At 29.2% G+C, this 25,809-nt stretch overlaps 1 protein-coding gene and 1 long non-coding RNA gene across 4 annotated transcripts in view; one reads left to right on the forward strand and one right to left on the reverse strand.

The window, feature by feature from the left end:
* LOC136972856 (F-box only protein 11-like) overlaps positions 1–226 on the reverse strand; it is a 67,019-nt gene extending 66,793 nt beyond the window's left edge. For 2 of the 3 annotated variants that reach the window (XM_067267498.1, XM_067267497.1), the window contains exon 1: positions 1–216. Coding sequence is in view for 1 of the 3 variants with exons in the window: in XM_067267496.1 (XP_067123597.1) it covers positions 1–91 (91 nt within the window). In the remaining 2 variants the exon portion in view is untranslated. The other variant, XM_067267496.1, reaches the window with a different exon arrangement.
* LOC136972859 (uncharacterized) lies at positions 147–25,727 on the forward strand. Its single transcript, XR_010880403.1, has 4 exons — positions 147–501; positions 14,506–14,598; positions 16,946–17,062; positions 25,609–25,727. It is a non-coding gene; the product is annotated as an uncharacterized lncRNA (long non-coding RNA).
* Positions 25,728–25,809: the final 82 nt, after the last annotated feature.

Genomic DNA, 25,809 nt, shown 5'->3' on the forward strand with positions numbered 1-25,809 from the left:
CTTGATTGGTGTACACTGTACGTTTCAGATTAGTTTTCTTTCTTGTCCTTCTACCATTTTGTCTAGTTGACCTAACATTAGGTGTCGACATCGTCTATTTAATCCCTTTTAACTTATTAATACCGCGTATTATTTATATTAGATAAACTATAAAAACCAAACGATATTCTTTTATAATCAGTCAAGTCAGTCAGCCATTCTCTTGTTGTCCATAGACGGAAGCTGAGACATTTCGCCCAATGAGATTGGCTGCTGGCGTCACGTGACTCCGAAGCCATCGGAGATGTCACGTGACCCGCGATCTGTCGCAGGGAGGGTGAAAACTGACAATTCTTACCGCTTGGTGCGCCCTCGTCGGGGACCTAGTTCCTTGAACTCGACCAACGAGGGAATTTCTAGATTATCACGTGTATGGAGAAAAATTATTTCCATGTTTTGCAACATGACGCGTTAACTTGTTAACTCTGTCTTTATATATTTCTCTATCAGATTCGATGTTAGGTGCGTATATATTTCGATGTCATGGCTTTATATTATCGTCAACTTGTGTAGAATATATTCGCAACTTTCGTTTCGTGGTAAAAATAATAATAATAATATATAATAATAAATTTCGTTAAGAATTATATTTAATTAAACTGTAATAATTATTAATTGATATATATAAAAATTTATTTATAAATATTTTAAGAGTTTTGCAATCTGATAAGGTTAATTATGAAATTTATCATTAATAAAAAAAAAAAAAAACAAAATGTCAGTTTCAAATTCAAACATAAATCATAGATATGGATTTTATATAAACTTTGATTTATTTTTGTATTTGTTTAAATATATTATTAAAAAATATTCAACAATTTTTATTTCAAATTAAAATAATTCAATTTTATTAAATTGAGGTTTATTTTGTAATTTAGTTCAAGTTTCCCCCCCCTGTTTTTTTATGTTAAATTGAGTTTAAGTTTTGTAAACTTTAAATTGAAAATTAATTATGGATTATTTTAATGATATGCCAAAGTAAATCATGTGATGTAATTTGTAGTAAATTAAAACTGTATCAAATTAAATCATTGTTGTTTGGAAATAATTGAATTTATAGATTTTAAATCGGTATGCGTCAAATTTAGTTTTAAAGGGACGTATTACGCGTTGGACGAGAGTATGAACAAGTCGCTCGACTGTCGTCTTCAAGTACGAAAAGAAGTGTTTTAATTATAATCTGTACAGTGTATGAACAAATAGAAGAATTAAGTTACTTCGCTACAACAACTGTACTATCATTAACACCAAAACAGAATATAATTCAAATCTCACTTTAAACTAAAAAAAAAAATGAAAATATGTTCATTTAATCGTATTTTAGACTTTGTTTTTAATGAAAAAAATCCAGTTAGGAATATAGTAGAACCATCTGTGAGGAATCTAATAAATTCCTAATATACAGCTGGATTTTTATTATTTTAAATGAAACTTTTATAAATACAACAAATTTTAATTTTGATTATACTTATCTCAGAACATTACAATCTAAATGCTTTGATAAGGTGAAATATGCAGTGATTCACAAAAATCTATTTGAGAATTTGATTATATTATTTACAGAGCTTTGCAAAATCCGTATGACGCTTAAAAATGTGGAAAACATTTGTTTTACTTTAGCAAAATGAGTTTTGCTGGATTTTTGTGGTTTCTGTTGTTTTGTATTGTATCCAATTGTAAGTTAATTGTGTTCAAACCCCTATTTTATTCATTCTTTAGTAAGCAAAGTGTAACATGTTAATCAACAAAAATCTGTCTTAGTAAAAAAGTTGAAATATTTTAATTAAAGGCTATAAAATATAAAAGTGCAAAGAGTACGTGAATGTTATGGATGATAAAACATCATCTGAAGTTGGGAAGTTTTTATTAAATTATTTTTAAATTAATCTTGTAATTGTATTATAGTTGTTATTATTATATTGAATGTGTTGCATGATATTACTGAAACCTTTTATATAATTGGAATTGTTTGTTTGAATTTTTTATATGTACCATTGTTTGATCTTTTTGAGAACATATATAACCTGAAAATAGCTTTTTAAAAAGCTGAAAATATTTAATTAATTAAAAATCTTGATACTGAAGTATTAAAATGACGACTATTCTTTTATTACTTGATCAAAATTTGAAAAGATACATATTGACTCATCCTGAGAAATCATTTAAAAATTGTTAAGCAGTATCTAAATAAATAAATAAATTTTTCATATTCTTCAATTAAATACATAGTATTGTAGTAGTCTCTTAGCTTATGTAGTATTTTTTAAATACAAGACTTTAAAAATTTGTTAAAGCTTTTTACATTTTTACATGGTTTTTTTTGTCATCTATGATTTCTAAATTACTAATAAATTCATCCATTTGAAATTTTACAGTTCAAAAAGTTTAAAATGCATATAATATAATATAATTTCTGTATTATTAAATGAAATACCTTTTATAACAGAGACGTTTTAAATTTCAAATGTTTTCTGTTTGTTTTGTTTATTTCTAACAGCTGTAAAATTATTTAAAGTTATAACTGAGGTTTTTGTAAGTTAATATTTACTTGTATAATAATATAATTGTTGTATGTTATGAACTGTTCCTCAGGTTACTTTAAACTTCTGTTTTTTAATTATTTTATAGTGTAGATTTTGATGATAAAATTAATTTTTAAAAGTGCTTAATAAAATATTGATTTTTGATTCCTGGAAGACACTGTTAAATGTTTTAATCCGTAGAGTGCATGAGGAGTCAAAGTAAACCATTTAAAGATTTTAAATTATTCATTCTTGTTAATTATCTTCTAAAAATAAATCAAGATGAACCCAAAATATTTAAAAAATAAATGTCTTAACTTCTTTATTAGAATTGAGTTTCTTGGTATTAAAAGCAAGAATAGCTTATAATTTAAAATACTAAAATATTAAATTTGGTATATCATCATTATTTTTTTAATATATTTCTGTTCATTTTTTAAAAACATGTTTATAATTATTACATAGGACCTATACATTATTTTTAGTTTATTATTATTATTATTATTATAAATATTTTAATGTTTTATTCTTTTATTTTCTGGTTGTTTTTATTATATTTGTATTAACATTTTTACATCATGATACTTTAAGTTACATATTATATTTCTTGATTTTATTTCTTTCATTTCAATAAAATGTATTTTATGTTTATTATATAATCCATATCATAGCTTTCCATTTATAATGTAAATATTGATCTATTTGTGAACATTCTATTTTCAGCATTTCTGTATTATTTCTAATGATGCTTTCATTACATTTAAAATATCATTTAAAAATTTATATTTAATTTTTATTTATGAATTTGTTATTAATCTTACAAACAATATTTAAAATTATCTAATTATATTTTTTAGTGTTCTTAGAATTTAATACAACGCTTATTACTTTTAATGCTTTTTTTAAAGCATTTAACTTTCATTCTAGGAAATTATATAAATGCTTCAAAAATATAAAAGTTTAAATTTTGTTAATGTAATTATTTATTATTATATAATGTAAAAATATAAGAACATAGTAGAGAACAAATCACATATTTGGATAATTAAAAATATAGTAATTTTGCAAATAAAATAAAATACAATTATGTCAAAAAAAAAATGTAAATGACTTTTTTCTTGTTTCTTTTAAGTTAGGTTTATTAAAAATACCATATTTTACGGACTATAAGACGCACTTTTTTCTTCGAAAAATTGCCTCCAAAATTTAGGTGCGTCTTATAGTCCGTAAAATACGGTAATTTCTCTTAGTATACAATTAATACCCTCAATTTCAATATATGATCTGTAAAGATTCAGAGTTTTAGTTTAGTTTAATTTGTTTATAGCATTTCTTATTAAATCCTGATTTTTTTTTAAACAATAAAAATACAATTTTAACCATATCTTTGAAAATCAAAAATATACAAATACAGCACATTTCAGATAATTGGAAATGCCTTTTATTTGGGACATATATTGAAGGACAAACAAAAAAGATAATATAAGGCAAATTTTTTTGCTTATTTGGGACATATATTGAAGGACAAACAAAAAAGATAATATAAGGCAAATTTTTTTGCTTATTTGGGACAGCTTACACTTGCATATAATCATAGACAGCTGTGAAGGCATGTGGCAGTACATGCATGGAGTGTTTCTAGGTGTATAACAAAGGTTTTTATCAATGTATAAAAATTCTATGTTGCAATGAAAATGAAGATCGTATAGATGCAATTATTGAACAAGTTGTTTTGGAAAAACACCTAAAAACTAAAGGATGTAGTGATTAAGACGATACGCCTAATCAAAACTCAGGAAACCAGAAAATTTATTTCTGAACTAAGACTGTATTTTATGCAAGATGGAAATGAAGTCTCATTTCTGCATTGGATGCCTATGCTGATTTTGTCCACTTGTTAAGTATAAAGAAAGTTCATTCAAGATACACTTGATAAATTTCTGAAAAATAATTGCGGTTTTTTTTGTCTGCAATTTGAAAAGATTGTAGACCTATAAATTCCTACTTTTGTCCCTCTGCCTGTTGTCTGTCATTCCTTAATCTTGAGAACAGTTTTAGATAGATGAAATTCAAGACTGGATATGGAAAACTTAGGGGCAGGAGGTCTTGATTAACTATATATGAACTTTTGCTTTGGGCCAGAAGTCGTGTTATTTTAATTAAAAATTTTCTCCTGAACAAAGTTAGATACATGACCAACATGACTTCATTGTTAACAGGAAAAGTTTGATGTACAGGGGCACGACACTATAAAACTTAAGTGCATTTTTATGAAAAATTGCAGCTTAGCACTGTGACAATGTCACAATAAATAATTGCTCATATTTTAATATGTTATTTTTGAGCTTGAATCTATTCACAACTATGTGCCATACATATTAAGTATTTTGTACCATACATATATTATATTTTATTTTTCAATAAATTGTTTTTCTCTTTATTGTTCATTCTTTATTTTAGATTTTGTTCCCTTAAAATTTGCTTTATTGGAACAATTTCTTAATTAGGGTAAATTAGTCAGGTCCTGATGTATTCTAATTAAACTGAATCAACTACATATTAAAAGTATATTTTAGAATTTGCAGAATTTCGTTTGATTATATTTAAAATTTTAATTTTAATGTTGTAATATGTAGAAAAATTGTTTAAAAAGGCAAAGATAGTTTCAAAAAATTTAGATTAAAATTCAAATTAACAAAAAAATTTCGAGAGAGTTTATTTTTCTTCATTTCCATAATATATACTTCATTCAATTTAGAATATTAATAAAAAATATTAATTTGATGCTAATACTTGGTTATTTGAATCAACTAATTGGTAATGTATACAGGAATGTTGTTTTATTACAAATTAAGTGAAAGTACACTACAAAATATAAGAAGATTAAGGATATTGATAGCAAATCTAATATCTGTCACAATCTCTTTTTACTATCTTTTTATAACCATGTTTGCATATCAAAAGTCATACGTAATACTGTTAAAAAACAAAACACACTAGGAATGATTTGACACATGCTATCTTATCCAGTTTTTATGTAGGAAAAAAGGTAAAAGATAACGATTGTTTTATCATCATAATTTAAAATTTCACAATATTGTTCTATAACATATTTTTGTTTTTGGGCAACCATTTTCTCCTGTGCCAAATATTAGTATACTGTATTAGGAATCATATTTTCTCAGTAATCCTTTTTAAAAATGATATTAATCCATTTCTACTTCCCTGCTTTACCATAAACTCACTATCTGGCTGTAAAGACAAGAATGAAAAATAGAGATTGTTGGGTATATTATATTAAATAACACTGTGTGGCAGCAATTAACTGACTGACTAGTGTAGTGACAATTAATCTTTCATTTTAATGGTCTGAAAAACAATGACTGGATGGAAGTCCAAGTATTATAATTGATTGAGATTGCATTATTATTTTAAGATGAAGACAAGATTTACTTTTTTAGTTACTTGGGAATATTATATTCATCAAATATTTGTGGAAGTTAATAGTGTGATTAAAAAGTCAATAATCTAGACAAATACTTTATTGCAGAAATGAAAACATGCAGGATTTATAGGCAAGCAATATGCTATTTTTTTAATAAAATCATCTAGTTTGTTCAGGTATTTAAAATGTCACAAATATGTAATGAACTTGTTCATCTCATTCTCAAAAATGTTGATGCAGCCATCTAATGATGACAACATTCAGCAATGTCAAACTGGTTACAAACTTTTGTCTGGGAATATATATCATATATAGGCCCATATATGTATGTATACTATATATCTGGCTAGATAGCCAAGATAGTTAAGGTATCAGCATGTTGCTCTGGAGATCTGAGAGCAAATCATTTAGTCAAAAAAACCCAGGAATTTTTTTTGGGGGTCTGTCCTGGATATGTTGAGCCTTGTTTCTCACCAAGTTGTTCCTGTTGGGCCTGGCTGAACCCAAAATGGGCTTGAAAAAAGGGCTTCTTAATGCCCATAGAGCAGAAAGAATCCAAAAAATTTGTGGCAGTTTATGGCCTAAGTTATAATCATTTATTTTCAAATTAGAAGTTACAAAATGCACATCATATCACACCAAACATCAATTTGCATGGGCTGTTTGGCCCTAATTTGGATATCAACCACTGTAAATCATTTTAAAATTTCAATTAATATACTGCATTTGTTGTGAGCTAGATGTCTATTTGTACAAGCTATATTATGCTGGCTTATGACCATGATATAGCTTGGAGATTGGATTAGATTAAGACTGTTTTTTAATTTAACAAAATAGACAGCACTTGTATTTTGTTTATTAATCTTTCTCAAGTGAAACATAACATAAATTAAAATAAAGAAAGAAAATGGCCAATCCAAGCTTTCACTTAATCAGTAGCAAAATAGCAATAGTATGTGTGTTTCTTTAATATGAAAAAATCAGAAAGGTCCAGATCCAGACTGTATATGAGAATGAAAAAGAACTTCCATTGAAACATCTGCAACAAATACATAGTCTATAAGTTAACACAAATTATATACTCTACAATTCCATATTCTACACCAAGCTGAAGTATAGTTTGCTGCAAAATTATATACCTGTTGTTCTTTGGATCATTTTGTCAGTTCTTGCAGCACTGAATTTTGTTGCTGAGCAATTTTGATGCCCACTTAAATGAATCATGAGCACTGAAAGTTAATTTGCAAATCTCTGTTATTATTTTGCAACACCTTAACAGAGCATGACATTGGCTAGGACTTACCTGGCCCACAACAGAAGCTCAATGCTCATGAAACTAAAAGGATTTGATGGACACATAGTGAAGAGGACTATAGCTTGGCTATACACTGGGCAGGCCCCTTGGGGAGAGAGGGTCCCGAGCCCGACAAAGTTAAGCATCACTCATTTCTTGGTTGAGTGTGTGTAAAACAGCTTTAAGCTGTGCAAAACTGTAGGTCAATGTTAGAGTCAGACTCGAGAGCGAGGAAGGCTGACACCCATTGGGTTGTACTGCCAGAGCCCGAGCATATAACTTGGGTTTGATTTTATTCATTCAGACACCTTGGTGATTACTGGGTGCTTGACTGCCTATGATTAAGTTACAGTCTCTTTGTACTCTGTAGTGCCATTTGATGGAGCAGGAGCAAATTACTTAGAGTTGTTATATGTCCCTGTAGACCTTAATGAAGTGATGATGGATTTCTACAAGTAGAACTTTTTGTCCCCACAACAATAGAATAATTACTGAGACTTCTTTGCAAGATCACTTTTTTAACCTTGTCATCATTTGGAAATGCTATATGCAACTGTCCTATATTCATGTATCATTCTAGCTGTTTGATGTTGCCTTAGTGTTACCAACTGTTCTGTTAAACTGTATTCTCCTTCTGTCAAGAATATTCTTTTGAGTACAATTTTAATTGTTTATTTTTGTTTAATTTTACTTTAATGCCTATGAAATATTACTGGCAAACAATCCAATATTTTATACATATATATGAAGTCACTTTAATCCAAAAACTTTTTGGTTGACCGTCTCACAGCACTTCTGGTTAGAAAAGTTACTGTCAACCAAAAAGTTTTTGGATTAAAGTGACTTCATATATATGTATAGAATATAGAATCTCTAGAATAACAGAAAGAAAAACAACACTACTAATAATCAGAGTTGGACAAAGAAATAAAATTTAGGAACTCAGAGTTGCTAAATTTTATTTTCCAGTTTCCATCTGTGAGAATTGAACTATATTTTTGCAAATTACATTACAAATATTGGACAGTTGCACAAATAGCATTCTTCTATTTTGGAACTGTCACTCCTTTCTCTTTTTGAAGGTGCTACTTATCTATAATCAAGGGATGTAAACTATGGATAGTTCCATTTCTGATACACTTTGTGAACTGGTCTTTTGATATTTGGAGCAGCAAGTACTTCTAGCCTTTTAGGATCACATCTTACTTTACTTCAGATATGTTGACGTTTCCATTGTCTGGTATGGTGTTCTATCTATTCAAACCTTCCTTGATACCATCAATTGCAACTCCTATGGATTAATGTTAAACTTGAAGCAGCAGGACAACAGACAAGTACATTTCCTGGATCTCCATCACTTTCAACAAAGACACTCTTACTACTGATATGTATAGAAAGGCTTTGCACAATCCTCTTTTTAAGCTTGTGGAGCTTTACAGATTAGGATCAAGGAACAACAAGACTGAATTTGAAAGCACTTAACTACAACTATTCTGGTGGTCTTTGCTTTCAACCAGAATGTCAATATGTTATTTTACAGAGCTCAGTTGATATACCATACATCAGCATCCCACAATTAAAATATTTAAAATGCTTAATAAAGGGATCGCAATTAACAGATGCCACACCTTTGTCACATGTCCAGAAGACATTTTTTGAGTTTATTTAACTTTATTTTAATATATATTTTGTTTTGTTTTATAATTTTTATCTTATTTTCTTTATTTATTTTGTGTATTTATTTTAGTACCATTTTGTTATTTTTATTACTTTATCATAATAAATTGTTAACCTGCCTTTTTATTTTACTTTTGTGCATGTGGCATTTCGTATGTTTTAAATTGTTTGATCTAAACTATTCCATTTTTGTTCTAACCTGAGGATGACCTTTAAACAAGGTCAAAAATGTTTGACTAATAAATGTTACTTACTGGATCAAGGTGTTTTTAATTTAATTATATAGTAAGCATTCAGTTATTGCAGTATTTTACTCAGAGTGCTATTGTGTAACATTTGGTAACAATTTTAACATAGACAATGCAGGTTTTAAACTCAAAATAATAATTTATAATTAGTCAACAAGTATTTATAACAAACTACTTTGTATTATATATTTGATATCCCATTATTTAAGTCAGAACAATATGTTAATAAAACAAATTGTAGTTTTAATAATTAAATGTAATTAAGTAGTGATAGAAATCAATATTAAAAAGTTTCCAAAATTCATTAATCAACCTTTCAGATTTATGAAACATTTTAAGTAGGGTGACCTACTCTTAAAAAGTGTGTTATTTTCTTTTAGAACTCCATATATTTTGTTCTTTTTTCCTCATCAAAATCTCAAGCTATACTCTTTTCACTTCTTAAGATAATTGAAGGAATAATTTTTATTTCCTTGATTAAATCTTGGGATTCAAATAAATCCCAGTCTTTTAATAAGCCTTGGGAATGAAGTTATTGATAAAAATAAACTCTTGATTGAAAACCATGGAAAACATATTGAAGTACAGCATTATAAGGTAATATGGTTTTTACATAGTAGAAAAAGTACATGGGGTTTTTATGACCCTCCTGGATTTGATCCTGGGTCTTTTGTCTGTAAACTAATGTCTTAACTGCCTTACCCACTTGGCTAAGATAATGAGTTTGAACCAGGAGATGGTAGTCAAAATTCTGATTCTGATGATGACATCAAAATAGACACAAATGACAATGTTACAACCAAATCAGAAGACATTGAATCAAGTTAACAATAAAAACAGTAATTACAAATATTTCATATGTTGTAGCTGTAATATGTAAATTAAAATAATTAAGGTATTTCTTTCAATTTTTACTCACTTATCTCCTATTGCAAGGTAATAAACCATGACCTTGAAAAACCTTGGGGATATGTGTGCTTTAAAAATAACCCCCCCCAGAGTTTAATTGAGGAAATATGGTAAAATATACAAAAAGAAACAAATTATTCTTTAAGAAACATTCAATCACAAACTGCATGAAAAAATCACCAAATTTCATGATAAATCACAAGCAATAACAAGATTTATCCAGTGCATGATTTCTTAGAATTAAGGCATAATTTTATTTCTTCAAAATTAAGGCAGTGTTGTAGGAAAAGTGCCAATGTACCTTCTAATTCCTGGTTATAGCCAGGCATTAGTAGATATACTGAAAGGTATTTGAAGGTAGTTATCCCTGTGAGGTAAGTTTGTGTGTGGTGCATAAGTAATTTACATCTTTATTCCTGTGTTTTATGTTACTACATTTGTTTTCTCTTTCCCTTCTTGTGTACTGTATACATATATGCATATATAATTTTTTTTTTCTTTCTTGTTTTTGTTTATTCCCTGGTTCTTCTTATACATTTTTCCTTTCCATACCACTAATCAGTGTACCCTGGATGTGCAGTTGGTTGCTATAACAATGGCATGGCAAGGAGCAAGGTCTGAATTGGTCAGATGATGCTTCTGAACAAAAAGGACTTGACAAGGAAAGAAATCTCATTCTTTTTGGTGGAGTTTGTTGTATTGTGTTGTGTGTGTTTGCGTGTTTGCAGAAGCCAGATGATGAGCCTATGCAGTTGTGGAGATCAGCAATGAGTTAGGAGATGGGCTATATATGCAATCCACTTTCATTGGGAGTTATCAGGTAAAAACGGTGAATATTCATTGAAACTTTGAACTCTGTGATAAAACTGAAGATTTGGAAGATTAGTTTCCTGATTGAAGACAATTAATTTGATAGAGAGTGATCAGCCTGCACAGAAATATCATTGTATTGTGGTGCTGCTGCTGCTGCTGCTGCATGTGTAAGACTTCTGTTACATTCATACATCTATGTGCAGTCATATGTTTTTATAATTATATTTGTGATAGGATTTTTATTATATATATTTATATATATATATATATATATATATATATATATATATATAAATATATATAATAAAAATCCTATCACTAGCTATGTTTAAGTATAATAGAAGTGTATATGAAGTGTTTATTTATCTCCCCATTTTGTTCACATTGAGAACTACACATGTTTTAAAGGCTTTCAGGTTAGCAATCTATCAACATTTCCTACTGTAATCTTGTACTTGCTGTTGTGGCAGCATCCTTCAAGATCAGTTAATCACACTTCTGTGCAATCTTCTGGGTTAAAAAATACTTGTCACATTATTTTAAGGTCTTGCAATTTTATTGTCCATTTCTCCTAATATTGTTTTGTGAAGTAAATTTTTAGAAAGCACAAATAGTCAGCAAACTGCCAAAATATTAAACATGTTTAAGTTATATCTTCCATATTATTTCCACCAAAACAGTTTAATAAAATTTAACCCTTTAGAATGCTGCACTTCATGTATTCAGAGCTAAGGTAAAGAAAAGGAATTTTTAGATATTTGTATGCAGCATTTGTAATTTGAGAAGTTTATTTCACTACACTTTATTATAATTAAATTTAGATGTTTTTGTTTTTTTAAAACTAAATACATTTTTTATATAATGTATTGAAATAAAAAAATAATATTTCTCAGAAACATTATTTAAATTCTTAAAAACAAAATTTTATTAGACTATATTTTATAGAAAGTTTATATTAGTTAAGTTGTTTAATGTAAAATGATTGTTTTAAGCAGCTTTATTCTAACTGAAAATTGATAAGAAATTAAATACTGCACGTTGTACAGTACTTCTGAATATAAGAGTATGCTTTTACAAATGGGACAAAATCGGTACTATATTCTACAAAGTATCTAAAAAACTCACTACCAAAATTTCTTATAAAAATAATATCGGAAGCATTTTTTATTTTGTCTTTTTACTTTTAATAATGATAAATAACAGGAATATATTTGATGTAAATGAATAAATTCACTCATTTATATCAGTATATTTACATTCTTATTATGATGTAAATGAGTAAATGTACTTATTGTATTGGTATATTTACATTATTTCACATTGACAGAAGTTCAATGATCTTATAAGCCAAAATAAGCTGACAGACATAAGAGCATACTGTTACAAGCAAAGCAGACATGTGTTTTAAAAATATGAAAACATGATTTTCACATAAGAACATGCTCTTATTTGCATGGAAATACATTAAGAACTTTTACTTTCATGGTTACAGAAGAGTTATTGATAGAAAAAAAAATAAAAAATTTTAATACAAAAGTAAAAATAAAGTGTGGAATTAGACTCAAACATAAAAAATCAAAAAAATATTAACAGTAAAGTATAATTTTGTATGAGTCAAAATTCCCTCATAACCAATTAAACAACCAGATGAGATAATGTAAATTTCAGATAGAAAGAAAGAAAAATATATATTTTATGGTCAAGAATGTAAAACATAGTTAATGTAAATGTCATGCAATAGAACCTTTGATCAAATCTTTGTTATTGTTCAAACACGTTAAACATTCATATCTTTCACCAGACGACATGTTTTTTTCAGGTGGGTATTTTCAACAATTATCAAGTATTGGTGTGAATGGTAGTCAATTGTCAGTCATTGTTGAATACTGATGTGGTTAATTGTGTAATTTTTTCCTAAGCATTGCACATCTATGATTATGTTTACTTAGTTATACAACACACATAGGCCTATATATAATATATTTGTTTTTCAGGACCTCATGGTTCCCATAATTTAAAAAAATGAATGCTTGCTAAATAGAAGATAAACTGTAGTATAAGACTTAAATTACTATATTTTCTACATTTTGGATAAGAATGAATAGATTAAAGGATAAAGTCTAGAATATATTAGTTTAAAATTATATAGTCAAACAACTAAAGCTTGAATGACATTTTAAGTTGCAATACTCAGCAAGAACATTTTTGTCCTGAAGTTCTCGATTTTTTTTAGCATATTTATTGCAACTCAAATTAAACTTATTGTGTTCCTCTTCTCACTCACTAATGTGTAAAACTCATCTAAAACATTATCTTCCATTTTTCACTACTATAATCTAAACATTAAAGAACATAACAGAAATGAAAATAAAAACACAAAATAAGGTTAATCACATGGAGTGCAGTGGCTTTCAAGACAATTTATATCATTACCTAAGCTGCACTGGGACATTACTGTTTTAGCATATTGCAAATATTGCCTGCTAGAGTGATGATTGATATCCTGTGCTGTCTATATATGTCATTGCTCTACACCAATGGTTCCCAAAGTAGACACTACTACTCCCCAGGAAGCAAAAAGAAACAAGGTAGCAGCAGGAGAGCACTGGAACAGGACCAATTGGTGACCATAGGCAAGGTTCAGATCACAGACAATCTTTCCCTTTCTTCTGTTAAAACAGGCAAGAAGAAACATTGCATTTAATGCTTTCCAGATGTTGACAACAATGTATGTTAAGGACACAAAGTGTGAAATTCATAGAATTGCTTTTTTAAGAATATTTCCAATCCTTTCTTACAAAGGGAAAAAAGTTGCGGCATTGGGTATAAGTTTATGTAACCAATAAACCAATAAGACAGTAGCTCAAAAAAGTTTGGGCGCTACTCTACACAATGTACAAATGTCGCAAATGATTGTCATTTGAAAAAATTGTAGACCTATAAATTCCCACCATCGTCTGTCTGCCCTTCCTTAATCTCAAGAACAGAGTTAGATTTCTGAAAGATATGGAAACCTTATGGGCAGGAGGCCCCAATTAACTATATACAAATGTTCAATACAAATTGGAAGTCATGTTATTTCAATTCAAAAATTTTCCTCTGAAAGGTGTTAGATAGATGACCAACATGACTATCGTTGGAAAAGTATGATATACAGGGACAAGATATCATTAATTTGAGGTGGAGAGCATATATTTTAAATTAAGTAAATTAAAAATATGATTAAAAATGCATACCAGCCTTGTGACGACGTCACAATAAATAGTTGCTTGTTAGTTTTTACATGATTTCATATACTTGCATCATAGATTGTAACACATATTATATAAACTTTTTCAACATTTATAAATATTTTTTTATTAATATTTGAATTTAGTTTTTAGTGTGTTTTATTTTTGTTTAAAATTATTAATTAAACCAATTATTAAATTTTTGAATTAATTATTTTAAAAAGTAATTAATTCAAAAATTTAATAATTGATTAATGTGAATAATTAATTAATTTAGATGATAAATTATAAATATATGGAAAAGTCTGATCTTGGAAATTAATTTCAGATTCAGCAAATATCCATTCATGCTTGCTTACAAAATATATGAACTTTAGTGTTGGAAATGATTTAACGGAAAAAGATAAATTTGGAAATACAGGTAATTTTGTCTTTATTTTGAGCTTTTATAGAAACAGAATGAAATAAAACAAAGTATTTCAACTTCAAAATACAAAAGTTTATTTGACATTTAATATAACAAATATGACACAAAAAAAGTTGTAATTAAGGGAAATAGAGATTTATTCAAAATGTTTCCTGGTATATAAAGTATGTGTACCAGGAAACATTTTTTTATTTGAACCAACTCTCACAATCACACCAGTTAAAAACTGGATTAAACTATTATTAACTTTACAGATGCTTTTCAGATTTTATATACTTTAAAGTTTTACCTCAGTTTATTAAAAAGGTTTATAGAGAAAATAATTTAATATAATTATTATATACAATATAAATATAATATAAACTAATATTTACAATACAGGGGTAGTTTGAATAGTCGTTGGCTTGACACAGAGGTGGTGCTGGTAATATCAAACAGTAAGGTTATTTCTCAAGTATAATCCATTAGAAGGTGTACTGTGAAATTTCAAACATGCATTTAGTAATAACAAAAACATAGTTACTTAGGATTAATGAAAAGACTTATTATAGGCTTATCATAGGCTTAACAAAAACACATGATAGGTGTTATTAATTAAAACAGGCAAGCTTTTTAATATAATGCATTTAGTAGTTTGTTGTGGTCAAGCAAAGCAAACAAGCTTTTGTATTTTCCAAAAAATGAATAAAATCAAATGTTGTATTGTGAAAAAGTACTTTGTTTTAAAAGGTTTAATGCCAACAAACATGAAAAGAAGGGTTGGATTTCACTTTGAAAGACTCTTCAGCATTGTTTTCTACAGTGACAAAATGGGCTGCTGAATTTAAATAATGTTGTTCTTACATTTTTGATGATGAATGTTTAAGACGCCCAAAACTCCAATGACCAAGGATATCATTGCAGAAATCCACAATGCTCTATTAAATAATTGATGAGTGAAAGTACATGAGCTTGCTGATATTGCAAAGATCTCAATAGATGGTGTGTAATGTCTTATCTATTTCTTAAGTTTTGAAATAGGAATGCATATTATAACTAAGTTTAATTTTTGTTAATCAGTTACATAGAATCATTTATATAGGAAAGAATTAACTTGCTGTATTTATCAGATTTATGTTAATGATCTTATAGTGCAAAATATTAAAATTTGAAATACTAGGAAATACATTTTCTCTTTAGTAGGGACAGATTAACTTTCTGGAAGCTTTTGAGTTGAGAATTTTTGGTCCTCTTTTTAAAACTTTTTAAATATTAAATTTTTAAGTTAGTACTCTTATCCCTTATAGCTTGTCTCTAAATACTGCAAGCAGTTTTAGCCAAAAAGGGGTCTTATTGACTGACCTCCCCTTATTTAAAAAATTCCTCAGAAGGTTCTTTATAAAGTAGATTGCAACCAGATTTTTACAAGTGGCACATTTTTAAGATCTTAGTTTTTTTATGAATTTATGTTCAGATACATAAGTATAAGAAAGTTATGTGCTGGCCAATGGCCACATTACAATTATTTCCACACTTTTTTTTATTAACTTACTCTGTCTGTCTGTCCAGAATCTTTTAACTCAATTTTACCCAATTTTCAATTTTGTTAAAGTTTCCAAACAATTTTAACAACTAGTAAAAAATTAGTTTATAAATTAGATGTGATAAAAGATGACACTACACATAACTTAATAAATTCATTGTCCTTTTTAGTCGTACTGTCTAAATAAAATCTTGTAACTCAATCTTTCACTCACTTTCCGAATAAATGCTAAACCAAACATTTCAGTAATTCAGTGTTTCATATATAAAACTAAAAAATAGAAAATAAAAAATATTTTAAAAAATTAAAGAAGTGCTTTTTATTCACATAAATGCACTAAAAAGTAAAAAAAAAAAATGTTTTATCTTTCTATATCATTAAAAGAGCTCAGCAATTAAACAACTATAATAGAACACCTTAATTTTGCTGATTAAAATATATGTTTCTCAGCAAAATTAAGGTGTTCTATTATAGTTTTATCTTTCATTGTATTATGTGACCAAAAATAAAAGCATGCAGAACTCTTGAGAAACCCATAAAAATTGAAAGAAGGTGTGACTAAGAATATTTTTCAACTTGGATGCTCCATGCTTTTATTTTGCATCATAATATATAAATAACAAATGATATAGTTTACTTTAACATTATTTACAATAATTATTTTTGTCTAGTAATATGTAGTATCTACTCTGCACTGTATATTGTAGTTAATATCTAGATATTTTTATCATTTCTAGATTTTATGATGTAATTTTAAGATAATACTTTCATTTTTAATAATAAACTTTAGTTCTTTTTTAATCTTTTACTGCCTATTAGTTTAAAAACGAAGCAAAAAATATGGTTGAAGGAGTGGAATTGTGCTTAGAGAAATAACAGTTTCATCAGAAAATGATGTATTTAGTAAAAAAATATACAAATGAATTATCTAAGAAGGTAAGTAAATGTAATTATATTACTGAAGTATTAAAAAATTTCTTAGTGCATATACCAATTGTAAATTGTCTTGAAAAAAATTTTTAAATTGACAGAATTTATTTTCTAATTAATTAATGTGTTGAAAAAAATTTTTTTTTTATTAATGATGAGTTTTAGAATTATTAAGAACTATTTAAAGTCAAATCAGATCAATAGTTAGTGTTTGTTTATAAACTGTGATATAGTGTTGTTTAAGATCAATCAATATATAGTTATTTATTTATTTTGAATTTTTCTTAATAAATATTTAAAATTTCTAAAATTATAAGTATTTTATTTATTTTTTCTTAAATTTAATATTCATAGAGTTGAAGTTACATTTTTTATGAAAGATTATTTTTTTTTTTATTAAAAACGCATCATGTATTTTTACTCCCTTTTGTAGACTAAGCATTTTTCAAAAATCATACTTTTATCAGTGTTTTTACACATGATTAATACTAAATGCACAATGTAAATTATATGTATAAAAGAAAATAAATTTTTTTGTTTCCACACACATTCAAGAATAGTCACTTGTTTAATATATGTATACGTATGTTAGATTATCATTAGAATTGATACACAAGTATTTAAGCAATTTCTAATCGCCGAAATATTTAGTTTTTACTTTTATTTCATTATTTCTTCAGTAATATTAATTAGCATTAATCCATACAAGTTCCATTTATATTTATGTATTGAAATGTAGCTGACATTTAACAGAAAAAATATAATTCCTGAGTCGTATTTATTAAAAATATTTTCATGTACAGTAAATTGTTTTAATATTATCTGAAATAAATGCAAAATTGTATTATGTATCTTGTTTTTTTAATTTTCTCCATGTTTGACTTTGTAAGACTATTTTTATTATTTAAAATAACTAAATATTTTGTAAAATTATTGAAATCAAACGTTGATTAGTGGTTCTTTTTTCCTTTTTTTTATTGAAATTATTTATGGATATGAACTGATTTTTCTGTCACACGATATAACTAAATGTTGATAAAAATGATAATAGATGTATCATAGTCATATGAAAAATATAAAATTGATAATATAAGATATAATAGGTTTTTTATAACAATTTGAAATATAGATGTCTATTACAATGTAATAGACTGACTGAATGCCTCCACAAGTGTGTGTGTGTGTGTACGTGTGTACAGAGTGATGATTACTTATTACTTTCATGCAATCAATTGATAACAAATAATTCACTATATCTTATTATAATAATAATAATAATAATAATATAACTCTCCCATGGTCACCACCTGGTCGTGGTGGGAGAGCCCAGTAATTTTACTGATCCATAGGGCAATGCAGTCTGGAGCACAAGCTCCTGGTAGGGACACCCATGCCAGTAAGGTCTATGGGGAAAAATGAAGCTAAGAGTGACCACACCCACATTCTGTGGAGATATTTATTATGGTAATAACTAGATCTAAATGTGATACCGGCTCGGACGTCGCCCGGGTTAACAAGGTCCGCGTTCGTGGGTTAGGCAGAGGCTCACGTTCGAAAAATAGGCCACAGTCTCCCTTGGTTACCGGTGGCGAAAGCAGCACCGGCCCAAGCATGGCTACTGCAATGCCCTCAACAGATGTGAGGAACCAACCCAGCCTTGGTGTTTCTGTGGCAATGCATCCGCAGACCACAAAGGCTGGAAAACCACGCCAACGGATGAAATGGACAGTAGAAATGAACGAGTTTATCATCCGTACTTACTACACAATCACAAAACTCGAAACAAACATGACAGCATACAGACAACAACTACACCATAGATTCACACAACAGTATCCTCATCTCACTGTCACCGAACAAAGGGTTGTTGATCAAAAAAGAACAATTATACACAACAACCTTATTCCACAAACAACACTTGAACTTATCAAACAACAGGTTGCTGATCAAATACATCAACAGACAGAAACATCTAACATTAATGAAGATCACGTAACCTGTCAGGATAATCCAGCAACAAGCATTGATAATAACACACATACAACAATTACCACTAATGATACTACAGACACTTCCTCGTCAATCACTGATAACATAGACATGGATTTAGTTAATACGCTCTCACATATATTTCAGGAAACACTCACTAAATATACAGGCACAGATCCCACACAACGACCACGAATACCAAAAATCAACATGTCAAAGGAAGTAGGAAAAACACTAAATTATGTAAACACTCACTTAATACCACACTACATTCATTCAATTTCTACACTCTCAGACATTCATACATTAGTTTATGCTGGGGCAGTCACAGTAGTGACACACCATGGACTGAAAGTACAATCACAGACAAATACACAGAAAACACAATTCTATCACAAGCCTGCCTGGCAGAGAAGAATAGAAACACAAATAAATGACATTAGACAGCAATTAGGCAGGCTGACACAATACACTAAAAACAACATAACACCCAAATTAAGGAAACAGCTCAAAAACATTTTCAAGAAAATAAAAACACACACAAAACATGAACATCACAACACACGCATTACAGAATACATTGATACACTAAAACAAAAACTTGCTGCCAAAGCACGTAGACTCAAACGATACAAAACATGTACACTACGAAAACAACAAAATAAATTATTTACAAACAATGAAAAACTCTTTTACAGACAAATTAATAACAAAGCAAACACTGATACACAGCACAGTGGCACACCAACAGAAGAACAACTCACAACATATTGGTCTTCTCTTTGGTCCAGTGCTGTCACGCATAATGCTGATGCAGGCTGGATCGAGGAGGAAAACAGAAACTTGCACAACATACCAACTATGCCCTGTGCTGAAATAAACATACATGATTTCCAATACACTGTTAACAGAACACACAACTGGAAGACACCTGGTGTAGACAACATTCACAATTTCTGGTACAAAAAGTTTACATCACTGCACCAGGAACTAGCTAAACACCTAACACACATCATCATCAATCCACAAGACATGCCAAATTTTCTTACTCAGGGCATCACCTACATGAAACCTAAAAACAACAATACCACAGACCCCACACAATACAGACCAATTACATGTCTTCCAACACTCTACAAATTATTGACATCCTGTATTGCAAACAAAATATACAAACATGTTGAAGAACACGACATTCTAACAGAACAACAAAAAGGTTGCCGTAGAAACCACAGGGGATGCAAAGAACAGTTACTCATAGATTCAGTCATTCTACGGCAAGCACACAAACAACACAGAAACATACACATGGCATATATAGACTACAGAAAAGCATTCGACAGTGTTCCACACAGTTGGCTGCTACATATTCTACACATGTACAAAATACATCCATCACTCATTGCATTCTTTCAAAACACTATGCAGCACTGGAGAACAACACTACATCTCAGGGTTAGTAACACTTCCATACAAACAAACCAAATTTTTATTAGGCAAGGAATTTTTCAAGGAGATTCCTTGAGTCCTCTCTGGTTCTGCTTAGCCCTGAACCCATTATCTAACATGTTAAACAACACGCAATATGGTTACAATATCAGACACGAAAAAACAACACAGTTTACACTGTCACATCTCATGTACATGGATGACATAAAACTTTATGCATCCACACAAAAACAACTTCATCAACTCCTATAAATCACACATTCATACACCAAGGATATACAAATGGAATTTGGCCTAGATAAATGCAAAACAGTTCACATAGAAAAAGGAATCCTGAAGAAAGAAGATTTTGCACTTGGAAATGGAGACATTATTGAATCCATGGAAGAGGGCGAGTTCTACAAGTATTTAGGATTCCAACAGGCCAAACTAACAGAACATGCACAAATAAAGCAAAGATTAATTAAAGAATACCAAAGTAGGTTAAATGCTATTCTCAGAACACAGTTAAATGCAAAACACACAGTTAAAGCAATAAACACATATGTCATCCCAGTACTCACATATTCTTTTGGAGTTATACATTGGACTCACACAGATCTCGAGCAACTCCAAAGGAAAACAAGAACAACACTTACTAAGCATAAACAACATCATCCTAAATCTGCCACAGAAAGACTAACCCTTCCACGTAAAGATGGCGGACGTGGCCTGATTGACATAGTTAACCTTCACTACAAACAAATACAGTCACTGCGAGAGTTTTTCTACAAAAAACAAGAAACATCACAATTACATAAAGCAGTAACTCTAGCAGACTCGAATAACACACCATTAAACTTACACTCACATCATATGGACACAACACAACATATAAAAAGCATAGACACCATTAAGCAATCGTGGGCTCGAAAGGCACTCCATGGCAGGCATCCTTACGATCTGGCCCAGGATTTTGTTGACAAAACTGCGTCAAACAGCTGGTTAGCTCGGGGATGCCTCTTTGGGGAGACGGAAGGATTCATGATTGCCATACAGGATCAGGTCATAAATACTAAAAACTACAGAAAACACATACTCAAAGATGCAACACTCACAAATGACACATGCAGAAAATGTCACATCATGCCAGAAACTATACAACACATCACTTCTGGTTGCAAGCTCTTGGCACAGACAGATTATTTACACAGACATAATCAAGTAGCAAATATAATACACCAAGAGCTTGCAAAGAAACACAAATTAGTAGACATCCATGAACCATACTACAAATACATTCCACAGACAGTATTGGAAAACAACACGCATAAAATGTACTATGACAGAGCCATAATCACAGATAAAACAATTTACCGCAACAGACCAGACATCACACTCATTGACAAACACAATAAAATCACATACATTATAGACATAGCCATTCCAAACACTCACAATATACAAAACGCATGCACTGAAAAATTTAGCAAGTACACAGAATCTTGCCCAGGAAATAAGGCATCTGTGGAGGATGGATAGGGTGCTTATTGTACCTGTTGTTCTCTCCTCTACAGGTGTCATACCACACACACTACACAAAAGCCTGGGCACATTAGAATTGAATAGAAACACATACATCACACTACAGAAGGCCACTATATTGAATACATGTCATATTGTGAGAAAATTCCTGAATACAGACACACACACTGATACACTTCTTTAATTTCTGTTTTGGTTACTATGCCTTGACTTTGGTCCGGCATAGTACACAGCCACCGGTGTTAACCGAGTATATCTCACTTAACCCAACATAATAATAATATTAATCTTTGGTCCGGCATAGTACACAGCCACCGTGTTAACTGAGTATATCTCACTTAACCCAACATAATAATAATAATAATCTTTGGTCCGGCATAGTACACAGCCACCGGTGTTAACCGAGTATATCTCACTTAACCCAACATAATAATAATAATAATCTTTGGTCCGGCATAGTACACAGCCACTGTGTTAACTGAGTATATCTCACTTAACCCAACATAATAATAATAATAATCTTTGGTCTGGCATAGTACACAGCCACCGGTGTTAACCGAGTATATCTTACTTAACCCAACATAATAATAATATAATAATCTTTGGTCCGGCATAGTACACAGCCACCGTGTTAACTGAGTATATCTCACTTAACCCAACATAATAATAATAATAATCTTTGGTCCGGCATAGTACACAACCACCGTGTTAACTGAGTATATCTCACTTAACCCAACATAATAATAATAATAATCTTTGGTCCGGCATAGTACACAGCCACCGGTGTTAACCGAGTATATCTCACTTAACCCAACATAATAATAATAATAATCTTTGGTCCGGCATAGTACACAGCCACCGTGTTAACCGAGTATATCTCACTTAACCCAACGTAATAATAATTGCATACATATAACCAATCTGTTAAGTTTAGAAAAATTACTTTATTAATACAAATATGATTGCTTAGAAAATTTTTTTAAGATTAGCAAAACTAAATACTTTATACATGAAATGTAAAGATATTCAAATTAACAATCTTCTAGAATAGATATATATATAAATCTTTGAATAACTAAATGAATAATAAACCAATAAATGTTACATAATATAAATTATTTTTACTATTGTATCAGTTTTCATTTCATTTAATATATTTTTATTGAAATACATGGAATAATTAAATTTATAATTACAGTATCATCATTTAGTCCATTTAAATTTTAGATTTCAATGAAGGCTTGAAAATATGTTCTCCAATTTTTTGAAAATAAAAAAAAGTAAGAAATAAACTGCTTTGTTGAAATTTGTCTTTATTTACAAATTACTTTCTAGCACTTTCAGGCAACAAAGTCCATCATCAGATGATATACAAATGAATTAACTTAGTAGCAGTCTCCTAAGTTCTGGTGTTCTGGATCTGATTGTTGTATAGACTTCAGGGATTGTTGGTAAATTAATTCATTTGTACATCATCTGATGATGGACTTTGTTGCCTGAAAGTGCTAGAAAGTAATTTGTAAATAAAGACAAATTTCAGCAGTTTGTATGATGCTACCCACTCTTATATATGCATTATGTAGATGATATCTTGCTTGCTTTGGATGGTGCTGAGGAAAAGTTGTATGTTGATTAAATCAAATTTATGACCATACAAATAAATTTGGGTCAGTACCAAATAATCCTTTTTAATAATCCAACTAGTGACAGATGGTTAACAACTTAAAAACCAACAAAAGGAATTAAAAAATACATACAATATACAATTGATGCCAACCTTTTCTTGGAGGATCTAATGTCAACAACACAGTATTAAAAATTCTTCACACTATCACTAAGGTATGTACAAATCAGTTGTATTTATATCCATCTGCAGATCTCTGGTGGAAAACTAGGAGAGCTTCATAATTTGCATATCTACATGAATAACAAAGTCCCAAGGATAAATTTGTTGAAACTAAGAGAGCTTCATAATTTGTGCAAATTATGAAGCTCTCCTAGTTTTCCATTAGAGATCTACAGATGGATATAAATACAACTGATTTGTACTTTAGTGATAGTGTGAAGAATTTTTAATACTAGTCGTTGACATCAGATCCTTCAAGAAAAGGTCGGCGTAAATTGTATATTGTATGCATTTTTTAATTCATTTTGTTGGTTTTTAAGTTGTTAACCATCTGTCACTAGTTGGATTATTAAAAAGGACAAGTCAAAAGGCCTGATGCAGGCATCAGGGCATACTAAATTACAAATAAAAATAATAATATACTGAATATTATACTGTAAAAATATAAAATAATTTATATTATTAATTTAAATAATAGCTAGGGATGCCCCTATTGCTGTTTTTGGCATATCGTGACAGAAAGAAAGAAAATGCTCATTTTGTCAGCTTTATATAGTATATTATTTGGTACTGAGCCAAATTTATTTGTATGGTCAAAGATTTGATTTAATCAACAAATTTATTCTTGGGACTTTGTTATTCAAAAAATTTGTATGTCTTTATAGATCTGTTATCATCTATCTATTCAACAATTAATTTTTCTGTTGAGCAAGAACAAGTGGGGAGATACTCTTTTTAGACTTACTCATTTACAGAGTACCTGCTGGACTTATGTTTTCTTTCCACCACAAGGCTGGTACATTACCACAAGTTGTCCCTACCAATGCCTTCCAGCCTCAATGCTTTATAAATTCTGCTATTTCAGTTCTTATACATAGAGCATTCTTGGTTCAGTCTACCCAAATATATGTTAACAAAGAGATGCAAACTATATCAGACACAGTATGCATGGAAGGATATTCTCCTGCAAAATTTAGGTATCTCCTTAATTGTGTCAAAAATTCAATATATCCTCGGATGTATATAGCCTTTCCTTGGTAAAATTGTGATTGTTACTAGCATATTCACTTCTGTCAATTTTCAGTATAAAATCTGCCAATTACATTTCTTTGATCAAATTCATTTAAGGCTTCCATTTTAAAAATGGAACTTATTTATTGTAAACTTTTCAATAAATGGAATCAAGAACATTCGAGAAAGACTGCAGCTATCTCATGCACACATGCAATTATTTGAAACGATTAAAATGTGCTATTGAAATTATACAGATTTTTAGGAAACATGCCTATAATTACCATGATTATAACTGGTTTTCAGCTAAAAAAGTAGCTCTCTGACTTTCAGTACTAACATTGAAATTGTTTAATTAAATACCGAATGATTTTTGAATCTGAATTTAATTTTTAAATGATTGAATAACAAAAATAAAAAATGAAATGTTTAATGAGCTGAATGTAGGAAAATTTTAATATAGCTTTTTCTTTTTATATTTTTTCTTTGAAATTATATAAATTTCAATGAAGAAAATATAAACATTCTTATCATGCTAAAATTTAATTCAGAGATATTTTGAAATGAATTTATTAAAAGTATTTTTAATCTGAAAAAGCAGTAACCATAAGTTTTCCATTGATTTGTTTTGTAAAGTTTTAATACAGTTTTGATTATTAATTAATGTATTAACCAAAAAAGTTTTTGTTTTAGATAAATTCTTTGTCATCTCTTGAAAAATTTTAATGTTTAGATAATTTATGAATCTCGAGAAAGAATAACCTGGAACTTAATTCAAACATGCAATTATTGTTTAAAATGTGATAACACATTGCCAATTCTACTTGCTTTCTAAATTACAAAAATCTGAAGATGTATTATTTAAAATAATTTTTAAATACCGGCAGAAGTTTTATTTTGATTTGGTTAATTCGGTTCTAGATGCATTTTCTTT

The sequence above is a fragment of the Centruroides vittatus genome, unplaced genomic scaffold, assembly GCF_030686945.1.
Source record: "Centruroides vittatus isolate TY-2023 unplaced genomic scaffold, ASM3068694v2 contig_3050, whole genome shotgun sequence".
NCBI lineage: Eukaryota > Metazoa > Arthropoda > Arachnida > Scorpiones > Buthidae > Centruroides > Centruroides vittatus.